This window comes from Heterodontus francisci, chromosome 12, assembly GCF_036365525.1.
Source record: "Heterodontus francisci isolate sHetFra1 chromosome 12, sHetFra1.hap1, whole genome shotgun sequence".
Taxonomy (NCBI): domain Eukaryota; kingdom Metazoa; phylum Chordata; class Chondrichthyes; order Heterodontiformes; family Heterodontidae; genus Heterodontus; species Heterodontus francisci.
The window spans coordinates 28,763,638-28,776,073 of NC_090382.1; the positions used below are offsets into that span (position 1 = coordinate 28,763,638).

General features: G+C 45.7%; 1 protein-coding gene across 1 annotated transcript in view; it reads right to left on the reverse strand.

Annotated features, from left to right (window-relative positions):
- Positions 1-231: 231 nt before the first annotated feature.
- jakmip2 (janus kinase and microtubule interacting protein 2) overlaps positions 232-12,436 on the reverse strand; it is a 310,932-nt gene continuing 298,727 nt past the window's right edge. The window contains exons 21-22 of the mRNA XM_068042905.1: positions 884-949; positions 232-282 (exon numbers count right to left, since the gene is read on the reverse strand). Coding sequence (XP_067899006.1) covers positions 232-282; positions 884-949 — 117 coding nt within the window. The remainder of the gene's footprint in view (positions 283-883; positions 950-12,436) is intronic.

Genomic DNA, 12,436 nt, shown 5'->3' on the forward strand with positions numbered 1-12,436 from the left:
AGCCCCTTTTAACAAGGTGGATCAAGAGAATTATGAGGAAGCCTCAGAGCTCATTATCTGCCTGTCTACCTGAATGGATTAGGAGATCTGTAAGGATCAATGTAGTGGGGGATAAAAATGCAAAAATAAAAGTGTCTGATTAAGTTCAGTCTTATATTTGTTCATCAGTCCAATATCATCAGAAGGTCTTATAATAGAGTCACTTACCTTCATTAGGAAGTCTCATTGACATCAAGGCCAAAGGATAAAGGCAAGGGAGAAAAACAAAAATAAAAACAGAAACTGCAAACAGAAAAGAAAATGGAAAGACAGAAGAAGAGCAAAATGTTTAGAACAAGTAATGTTATGATGAGAGCAGCATGTGTGGAACAATGTTACAACACACTGCACAACATTATGAAGGTATTCTCACTGACAAACACTGCATGCTTTTCTTTCTAGTTAGATTAAGTGTCCAAGAAATATCAGATCATTTAACAGTTGTTGGGCAAACTAATCAAGGATACTAAAGTTAGGCAATTAATATGCATGTTTCCACACTGTTAAAGAGCTTTTTATTATCACACCATTTTTTTGGTTTTGTTTTATTCCATGCAACTGATGCTGTGGTGCCTTTTGAGGAGTAAATGAGCAGAGAATATTGGGTGTTGGGAGCACATATCATGAATTCAGATGCCAGAAGTCAGCAGGCCCCATAGAATTATCCATTGATGATGATCAAAACATCTAGCAAGGCTCGCTGAAATCCCTGACTGAATTCCTGATATGTCCTCTCTGCAGAGAAAAATGCCCCATTGGGAGCACAAATTAGCCCATTGGTGCAAGAGTGCATGTTTCTCAGGAAGAAAAAGGCTGACGGTGGGCGGGGGACTGACAAACTCACCTTTTCCTCTAGATCTTTGATTTGCCGTTTCTGAACATCAGTTTTATCTTCCAGATCTCGTATTCTCTGAAAAACCAAGTATAGAATGAGTGTGGCTGACAACGCCCTAAACACCAAATACTGCTGCCCAGTGCCAACCAGTCAACGTTGCACACCCATCAAAATCCCATTCCCTGGTTTAAACACGTTGCTTTTAAATTCGAGTAAAAGCTGTACATTTCTTTTCTTTTTAATAATGATCATAATATTCTCTATCAACATAATTTACTCTGAAATTTAGCCATTTAACAAAGTTTAAAGGTACAGAGGGAGCTGCTGTTTACTGTGAGAAGAAGATGAAGGGAGCTGCAATGCTGATTTTAGAAGAAAAGGATTTTAGGAATATGAAATGACTATAAAGCCAAAGAAGCCTTCCTTGTTTCTCAGCTGCTGTCAATCCCACTGTCTCCCTGTACCAATCTGACTACTCGTGCTTCAGAAAAATGCCCATTTGTATCATTGAATCTACTATTAGCCGTGGTTCAGTGGTAGCACTCTCACCTGAGTCTGAAGGTTGTGGGTTTATATTCCATACCGGGGAGTTCAGCACAAAATCCAGGATGACATGCAGACCAATAACAAGTGCCAGTAATGAGGGAATGCTTCACTGGTTGGAGGTGTTGTCTTTCGGATGAGATGTTAAACTAAGAATCTGCCTGCTCTTGCAGACAAATGTAAAAAAAAAGAGCAGGGGAGTTCTCCCCAGTGTTCTGGTCAATATTTGTCCCTCAATCAACACCTAAAAGAGATTACCTGGTCATTATCACATTGCTATTTGTGGGAGCTTGCCGTGTGCAAATTGCCTGCCAGATTTCTTACGTTACAACAGTGACTACACTTCAAAAAGTACTTCATTAGCAGTGAAGTACTTTGGGACATCCTGAAGTCATGGAAGTTACTAGATAAATGTGAGTTCTTTCTTTCATTTCAATGACTTTCTTTAGTAAATCACTGCATTCTAGACCAGGCCTTTTACATCATCACGTTTGCATCTAATCACAAAAGTCTTCAAGACTGGACTACTCTGCTCTTCCCAGCCCTGGAGATTGTAATCCCCCCACTTCTCAATTGACTATCATCACCACTCTGGACTCCCCTCTGCCACTGTTGTTTTCTTCGTAGATCCAACCTCACTTTACCTAAATGTTGGGGGGAGGGGATGGCAAAATTTATTCACGCAGACTTACCAAATTTCCCCGGGGACAGGCAATGCCACGGGCCGCTACCTGTGTGGCCTGCGCAGCGCACTTTGTGAGGTCTGTGTGACAATGCTGACACACAAAATTAAGCTTAGCAGCTTCAGAAGTGCCACAGAGTAACCATTGCTGGAGCTGTGATAATTGCTTTTCTCAGTGGTGAGTGGCAGGAATCCGGAGAGGCACATGAGCCCGCTGGCATCACTTGGGCATCTGGGGTTAGCAGGGGAATGCCTGGTGAACACACAAAGCCCAGCTGAGAGAGTTCAGATGGGAACAGGCTACTCTGACATTGAACACAGCAGCCAGGATGATCCTCAGCAAATGCAACCTTCTGGACAGCAGGAGACCAGAGGAGCAAAGCAGGGGACTGCAAGGGGCCGAAGGCGCTAGACAGACATCTTGTCTATCACCCAAGAGTCAGTCACCTACAAATGACAGAGCGCCAGTGCCATAGGAGACTGTGCCTATCCAGGCACAAGGTCTTGGATCTTTGTGCTCTGACCCACAATGACCTGAGGCCTTGCGCCCCCCCACCCCCGCACCCCCCCCCCACCCATGGCAGCCCCTTACCTGCAGTCATTAAGGTCATCGCACCCTGAATTTCTATGGAACTGGCTCGTTCCAGGGATCTTCTGCAGACCTAGGTGGCATCTCAGAATCAGTAGCTCATCATGCCATCAGGCAGGTTACAGATGCCATATTCCGGAGGGCGGGGGGGGGACTACATCCAATTTGACACAGATGGGCCTGTGCAGGTATAGAAAACATTGTGTTTCACCTCTATCACTGGATTCTCCCAGATGCAGGGCATCATTGATGTGGCCATCAAGCAGCCAGTGACTAGTCAATGAGATCTATAAACAGGAAGCACTTCCACTCCTTTAACATCCATCTGGTCCGTGGCCACACCAAGAGCTTCCTCCATGTGTACACTCACTTTCCTGGCAGCTGCCATGAATCCTTCATCCTCCCCCACTCCCTTCGGATCTTCAACTCATCCCTAATGTGCGTGGATGGATACAAGGGGACAAGGGATATTCCTGGGAGAGATGGCTACTGACCCCTCTATGGGAGGCCCAGACAGAGGCACAGAGGTGATACAACCAATGTCACTTGCTCAGCAGGCCAACCATTGAGCAAGTCATCAGGCTTCTGAAGAAGCAATTCCGGTGCCTGGACCAGTCATGTGATGCCCTCCAATACTCTCCTGCAATGGTGTCAATCATTGTGGTGGTCTCCTGCACTCTCCATAACATGGCCCTCCAGAGTGGTGTGGGCCTTGAGGACAATGAGGGCCTGGAAGGAGAAAACTCATTGGGCAGGGAGCAGGAGGGAAGAGAGGAGGAGGGAAGAGAGGAGGAGGAGGAGGAAGACGAGGCGGAGGAGGATAACGAAGAACAGAGAGGTGTCCCTGTTGCACGACAAGGTGGCCTCTTCCTGCCACCCAGGACCCCTCTCCTCTACCTGCAGCATTAGATCCAAGTCGGCCTTGATGAAGCAAGGGTCTACCCTGTCCCTTGTGCCAGGCCTCCAGCTCCCCTGAGACATCGCACTTCCCTCTGGTGCTGTGAAAGGCAGATCTCTTCCTCAGGACAACCAGCTGCCATAGGAGTCTACATGAGCCTCACACTTTATCTGACTCACGTCCACTCCCAAGCCCACTGGCTCTAAGTCGATAAGAAACCAGTCTCCAAACCAATTAAGGGCTTACCCATTTGAAAATTGCAATCTGAATCAGTTTCCCCACCAGAGGCGGGAATCAGACCTGACTCTTGTTTCCCGCCTCCGTAACAAAAATCCAGGCCTATGGGTTTGGGTCGGATGGGAAGTTCAAATTTTAAAAATGTCTAACCCAAACCCAAACTACCTCAAATCCACCCACTTCAAATTTTAACGAAGGCAGGACAGGGTGCGGGTGACCAACCTGCTTGCAGGATGCAGGTCCTCATTGAAATATTTTATTCAGGCTGTGGGCCTAAGATTGTTTTCCACTATTAACACTGGCTGGCTGGGTTTCCTGGCCTGCAATCTTCCCATGGCTCCCCTGTGATCTTCTCCCCATCTCCCCCAATTTCTACACCCTCCCTCCACCAACCTCACCATTGATGTCCCCACCCATGATGGCCCCTCCATCCCCCAACACACAATTTCTCCCTCCCTCCTCTACACTCCCTGGCTGCAACCTGATGGCACAGGCCTACCCACCTGACAGCCAACTAGCCTCTCAATCTGGCTAGCTCTGCCCAGGAAATGGTTTCAAAATACAGTAATTATTCCTGCCATTAAATTTGAGAACCTGAGGGAAATCCATACTTCCAGGTCTCCTAACAGGTAAACCACTCCCACCCCTCCCTCCCCTGCTTCCCTGTAAATATAAGCGCCTATTGGTCAGGTTTTACTTTCCTCTCCACCACCTCCCCCCGTGCCCCAACCCCCCAAACTCCTATCTCCTCTGCCTAGAGCGCAGCCAAATCAGGCTGGGTTCACCCAACAGCATCTAAATGTGTCAATATTTGAGGGATCAGGTCATTTACATGGTACAGCATGGAGGTTGTGCCCCAAAAGTTTACTACTGCCCTGCAGTGGTAGGGCTGACTTCTGTTCTGGGGTTGGGACCTCGACGTCAGACGCATTTCCAGCTCTTGATCCCACATCACGTCAGTGCCTGATGCCACACACGATTTTTAAAGAGTAGGTCAATTAGTGGCAAGGGTGCACACTCGCCGTCCAATTAAGGATAGAGAGGCAGGCTCCCGAGGTTGAAGGGCCAATAGGAGGCCCTCCAACAATGACACATCAGCAGTCCCACCATCAGAGGTGGGAGCTGCCAATGTAGGTAGGAGAGGGAGAGAGAGAAAGAGGATTGGGGTGAGAGAGAGAGAGAGAAAGAGGATTGGGGTGAGAGAGAGCGAGAGGGCACCTCAAGATGGAGGTGCTCTCTGTAGACTTTTTAAAAACTTAAAAACAAAAAGAGGCCACAAGTGCCAGGCTGTTAGCGTTGAGGGAAAACCCCTCGAAAGGGCTGCCTGTGGCCACCGCTGTAACTGCCTTGCAATCACAGCACTGGGTGGAGGGGGGGTGATGTTAAAAATAGCAAATGGATGCCTATTAATTGGTATAATTGACTACCCACCACTTATGGGAGTATAGCCATCCTTCTCATCTGAACGGGCATGTTTACAAATGGCATGGAGGTGGCAACATGCCAGCAAACCAGCAAGCCCGCCAGTGGCAGGAAATTGCAGGTGGATCAGCCTCCAGAGTTGCCTCCACAGCCGTTCAAAAATTTGGTCTATACTGTCAGCGAGCATTGGGACCTTCCAAAAACAGCAGCCAGCCCCTGGTGCCTTCAAGTGTTGGGCTCTTTGTCTCCTCTCAAGTCATGTGGTCTGAGTGCGCTGGGTGCAGGCACAAAGGCCCACTTGCTGTGAGCATTGCTGGAGTTGAGTCTCTGCCAAGTGAAGACCCAAGAAAATGAGATAGCTATTGTGGTGACACTGCTCTTGACTCATTAACCATTTACATGCCTGCACCTACAGCAGATTCAGGTCCTCCTCCCACTCAGAGAAACCTCCGGAAGTACACGTGAAGCACAAAGAGGGTGGAACCCGACAATCATTGCTCCCCATCCCTTTTACACTGGAAGATAAAGATGCCTCAGATGCAAAGCAGAAGAGAATCAGCCTTTCAGTGTGCTGTGATTCGGTTCCAATTCTCTACTTGCTTTTAATTTTCATGTCAATCTTAGATTAAGATTTTGAAAGCTGCCTCTCAACCAGAAGAACGAAAAACAGAATAATATAGGTTGTCTTGTCCACCAGTTATCCCTCACCTGCTTCCCCCTGCTCTGTATTGTCTGGGGAAGAGTCTCAGCTTAACAAGATGCTTTCCATGCATGGTTTGGTTAAGAATTACTATATAGGGGAAATTACTGAGGTGAAGATGTGGACAATTTGCCAATTTAATAACTGTGTAATACATCAGGCAACAGTTTGTTGCATCCAGGAAGCAAACCCAGACTTGATGACTTCCAGTTACTTCCACTAATTTGTTGGATTTATGAAGAAAACACCAGCTCTCTAGTTCCCTTTTTCGCTCAGAAATATAATTATGTTACACCAATTACATTTACAATCTGTCCCATCTGTTTTTCTCATAAAATCTTATAGTTGGCAATAACATGCCATTCTGTTCAGAGGCCCAAGTCACAAGTGATGCACTCCAGGCAGATGCTGTTCACAGCCAGAGAAGGCTATCCAACAGCTTCAGGAGGCTGTTGGGAAATGGTTCACTGCATGGCTTCAAAATTGGCATGTGTGCAAAATCCTGGTACAATTTGCTTATTTAAAGAGACAGTGCACATTACATTCAGAATGAAACTAAATCCGTTAAACTCTGGGACCAGCTTAATGCGTCTTATTGTTTGTGTCACACTGCTGACTCCATTATATTTTACTGGATTCAGTTGCACTTGCTTCAATTCTGATAATGTAAATAAAACTAATTAATTATAGCCTCTGAGTCTTGAAAGCAGTCTCTCATTTTAAATTAGCTGTTTTCCTGTAAGTTGAGCTGTTAAATTTAAAATTTAAATAGCCCCCGCTCAGATGTGATAGAAAGGATTTTGTTTACATATTTTATATTCGTTCACGGGATGTGGGCATTGCTGGCCAGGCCAGAATTTATTTCCCATCCCTAATTGCCCTTAAGAAGGTGGTGGTAAGCTGCCTTCTTGAACCACAGCAGTCTTTGGGGTGTAGGTACACCAATAGTGCTGTTAGAAAGGGAGTTCCAGGATTTTGACCCAGCGACAGTGAAGGAACGGTGATATAGTTCCAAGTCAGGATGGTATGTGGCTTGGAAGGGAACCTGCAGGTGGTGGTGTTCCCATGCATCTGCTGCCCTTGTCCTTCTAGTTGGTAGAGGTGGTGGGTTTGGAAGCTGCTGTCTAAGGAGCCTTGGTGAGTTGCTGCAGTGCATCTTGTAGATGGTACACACTGCTGCCACTGTGCGTCAGTGGTGAAGACAATGAATGTTGAAGGTGGTGGATGGGGGTGCCAAGCAAGTGGGCTGCTTTTTGCTGGATGGTGTCAAGCTTCTTGAGTGTTGGTGGAACCATCCAGGCAAATGGAGAGTATTCCATCACACTCCTGACTTGTGCCTTGTAGATGGTGGACAGGCTTTGGGGAGACAGGAGGTGAGATACTTGCCACAGAATTTCCAGCCTCTGACCTGCTCTTGCTGCCACAGCATTTATGTGGCTGGTTCAATTCAGTTTCTGGTCAATGGTGACCCCCAGGCTGTTGATAGTGGGGGATTCAGGGATGGAAATGCCATTGAACATTAAGGGCAGATGGTTAGATTCTCTCTTGTTTCAGATGGTCATTGCCTGGCACTTGTGTGATGTGACTCATAGAATCATAGAAAGTTTAAGGCACAGAAAGAGTCCACTTGGCCCATCATCTTTGTGCCGGCTGAAAAAGATCCACCTATTCTAATGCCACCTTCCAGCATTTGGTCTGTAGCCCTGCAGATTGCGGCACTTGAGGTGCATATCCAGACTCCTTTTGAATGAGTTGAGGTTTACAGCCTCAACTACCCTTTCAGGCAGTGAGTTCCAGACCCCCACCACCCTCTGGATGAAAAATGTTTTCCTCATCTCCCCTTTAATTTGTCTACCAATCACTTTAAGTCTATGCCCCCTCATCACTGACCTCTCTGCTAAGGTGAATAGGCCCTTCACCTCCACTCTATCCAGGCCCCTCAAAACTTTGTACATTTCAATCAGATCTCCCCTCAGCCTTCTCGGTTCCAAGGAGAACAACCCCAGCCTATCCAATCTTTCCTCACAGCTGCATTTTTCCAGTCCTGGCAACATCCTCGCAAATCTCCTCTGTAACCTCTCTAGTGCAATCACATCCTTTCTGTAATGAGATGACCAGAACTGCACACGGTACTCAGGTTGTGGCCTAATCAATGAGTCATACAGTTCCAGCATAACCTCCTTGTTCTTATAAACTGTACCTCGACTAATAAAGGAAAGGATTCCATATGTCATCTTAACCACCTTATCGACCGCTCTGCTACCTTCAGGGATCTGTGGACATTCACTCCAAGGTCCCTCACTTCTTCTACACTTCTCAGTATTTTCCCATGAATGGTGTATTCCTTTGCCTTGTTTGACCCCCGAAATGCATCACCTCACACTTCTCCAGGTTGATTTGTCACTTTTCTGCCCATCTGACTAGACCATCAATATCTTCCTGCAGCCTACAGCTATCCTCTTCCACTGTCGACGACCCCCTCCATCACTTTGCTGATGATCGCGAATAGGCTGATAGGGCAATAACTGGCTTGGTTGCATTTGTCCTGCTTTTTGAGCACAGGACATACCTGGGGTCAATTTTTCACATTGCTGGGTAGCTGCTGGTGTTGTAGCTTGGGTGTGGTTGGGGGTATTCGTGGGTATAAAGGGCATATTTACCTTTTGTACGCAACAGCATGATTTCTTTTTGACATCTGTAACCAACAATATATGCCTGCTTGTGAGATGCTGTGAATGAGATAGCATTTATACTATTGATCCAGGATGATTCTGGAAGGTCAGAAATGAAGACAAATCACAATGAAAGTGCACAATGGTACTGGCATGTAACTTCATCATGCATCCAAACTGTCTTTCCTGAGCTCAATTACAACTCACTCCTGCCCATTCAGCTCTGAGTTGATAATGTCATGCCAATAAAAGGGGAGCAGTCATGAGTAGAGCTAACAGTGGGTGAAATGGCGATCAAAGGGTTGCTTAGAAACAGCCTTGCAGTAAATGCACTTCACAGGGGTGCAGCATCCACTTGTAAACCTGCCATTGCCTCTCTGACATTACTTTGAAGCCTCAGAAATATTCCTTCCCTGTGACTAAATGGCAGGGCCCTTCCTCAGCATAAGGCTGAATGCAATGGTGAAACATTTCCAACCAGAGTCCAGAACAGGCTTCACCTGTTGCATTTATCGTAACGTTCCATAATAATTAGCCAGGACTCACTTTATTCTGCCAAGAATCTCTTGGATCTATGAGTCACAGGGCCTCAGTTTAACAAGGGGCTATTGTACCTTCCTTCGGTGGGTAGCATTCTCACCTCTGAATCAGGAGTTGTAGGTTCAAGTTCCTTTCTGAAAACCTGGGCACAAAAATCTAGGATGAAGGAGTGCTGCACTCTTGGAGGTGCCATTGTTATGTCCTGTGGTTCTCACAGCGTCTTAAATAATCACACTTTAGACAGAGATACTGGAGCTTGCATCATGGTTTCCCACAGCTCTCCCTTTGTGATAGAATGATACAATGGGCTGAATTTTACTGACCCCTCAACACCACAGGTCGCGGCACAGGGGCTGGTAAAATGCAGCGGGGAGAGGCCCGCCTTGACCCAGGACATCGAGAAGGGCCCGCTGCATATTATCGGCAGTGAGGGGACCTCGGTGCGGCCCCCACCCCCCGCCGCCTGGCGGCGGGCCCTTCATCTTAATATTCAAATTGACAATAAAGAGATGTAACTGAATTTACCTGCAGGCGGCTGCCGTCCAACGCCTTTTGTATTCTGCTTGCCTTCGGAACTCCGTACTGAGTTCCGGGAGTGAACCTAGTGGGGAGCGGGGAGGAATAGAATTTTCAGGGCGGGAGGGGTGGAGGAGCAGGGTAGACAATCTTTACTGGCTAATGGGATAGTGGGAAGGGGTTGAGGGTCAAGGGAACAAATTTTGGGGGGGAAAGTTTGGAATACTATTAAAGGTTTATTATGGAGGAAGAGTGTGATTGATGTATAATGTACCCTTTGGGGGTGGGGTGGGAGAAGTGATTTATATTTGAGATGACATTTTATAGTTATATCTCGGAGATCGTAACCTTTAAAATAAAAAATGCAACTGAAGGACTTAAAGCCCATTAAAAATGGCACCGGCGCCTGTGTGGTGGCAGCGGACTTGTTGCGAGGGACGTGGCGGCAGCCTCCTTACGTCATTGGGGGTGGCCGCTCCACCCCCTCTATTTAAATGAGCCCCCCACACATAATATCGTGGGGGCTAAGGGATGGCATGCCCTTTGTAAAGTGCGCCGTCGTGAACTGCAGCGCACTCGTAAAATTCAGCCCAATGTGTGTTTGGTACACAGGTGGTAATGCAGTGGAGAGTGATGTGGCATTGTGGAGATATATATAAATACACATGAACAATGTAGTTGCTAAGTCGTTTTGAATAATAATAATATAATATCCCTCTTTCTTTAAAAAATTGCACAGCCTTTGCCTATTAATATAGTTTTGCCAAAAGAAACGAAAAAAAAAAATGTTTGGAAAAGTTACAGAAAAGTTACCACCAACATTTACAATTAAACTTGTAATTCTGAACACTTTATTCATGATATTGTTCCAGAGGTAAGATGTTGTGCCTCCATCTCGTGGATTTTGTTGTCGCCATCCCTGTCTATGATGAGTTGGTGCTCTGTACTGACAGTGTTTTATGTGTTGCTCCTGGTATTGTAGAAGTTGTGCTTGATGTTAGTGATGATGTTAACATTGCACTGCTTCTTGGTGATGTTGCTGATGACCTCTGTTTTACCATTTTTGGCGTAGGCCAAATATGGACTCTGTTCCTTCGTACCTGCTTAATGGTTTCAGTATTGATGATGTATGATCTTGGAGTCTCAGCCTTACCACCAAGTTTTGCTGGGGTCCAGGTTTTCTGGATTGGATACTGTACATGCATAATTTGTCCTCTCAACAACTCAGATAATGATTTAGCATGTTTATTGAAATGCTGGCTTCCTTCTACCTGTGCATCAGTGGTTTGTTGTCTTACTTCCTTATGGTCATTTGGAGGATGTATCTTGCTCGGTAGAGTTTCTTCTATTTTCTGCCATTCAGTAGCTCTGCAGGTGATTTCATGTCAGTCTTGAGAGGTGTAGCCAGACTGACTAAAAGGTTTCGGTCTTCCTTTGTCTCTCGGCATTTTATGAGGGTCCTCTTGACATCTGGATGTGTCTTTCTATAAAACTGTGTCTCCTTGGGTAATGCGGTGATGAGCTTATGATTTGAATCCACACTGTTCAGAAAACTCCTTAAACCCTCTGGAGGTGAATTGGGTTCCATTATTACATATCACCCTTTCTGGAATCCTTTGTTCAACAAACAGCGCTCTTACAGTAGTGAATTGTTGTAACTCTCAAATCTTTTACCTTTCCATTGAATGGGAACACTGACTAATAATCTGCTACTATAAGATACCATTCTTGTTTGTGCATGAATTAAGTTGGCTCCCACAGTGTGACAAGGTCTGCGTGGCATCTCACTGGACATCATCTCCTCTATCAGCTGTGTATTTCTACATTTTGGGCATATGCTGCATGTAGATACCATTTTTTCAGTGTCTTTGTAAATGCCTATCTAGTACATGGCTGATCTCTCTCTAAGTTAACACACTTCCATTCCCGTATGACCTTCATGTATCTCCTGGAGAAGTTCTCTCTACATTGTTTTGGGTACAATGTTTCTGGATTCAGCCAGCAGAACACTGTCTTCTATTGAGATGTCATGTCTGATTGACCAATAATGCTGTATCACTGGTTGTGTTTATTGCAACTTATCCAGTTATCCCTGAATCACTTGCTGAGAGAGCACCTGTAACTCTTCGTCTTTATTGATCACATCTTTGATTTGACTCAATTTTGCTGGTGTCACATTCACTAGGTGATGTATCTTTATACCGAGATCTTTTATCTCTTGTTTCTCAGGTGGTGACAGACAAGATGGGGTATCCGTAAGTACCATTTCTCTCTCTGCTTTATAGTTCAGAGTGAAATTGTAACTCTGAAGCCTCAATAGTAACCTCTGCAGTCGTGCTGGTGCTTTGCACTGATTTTTCAGTTCTAGTGGACGATGATAACTTTCCACTATGAAAAATCTCCATAGAGATATGTATGGAATTTCTCACATCCATACACCACTGCCAAAAGCTCTCTTTCTATGTTGTCATATCTGGTCTCAGCTGGTGTTAGGCCTTTGGATGCAAATGTTCCCGGCTTTCTTTCTTGGACAGGGCTGCTACCAGTCCTTTCATAGAAGCATCTATTTGCAGAGTGTCAGGTTTTGCTCTGGTGTAGTATGAATGACTTGTCTCCTTGTATATTTGAGTTTACTGAAACTCCTCTCATGTGACTAACCACTGGGTACTCAACATCTCTCATCAGCTTTTGTAGGTTTGCTGTGTGCTCTGACATGTGACATGAAAGAGCTCATGTATTGGAACAAGCCAAGAAAACTTCTCA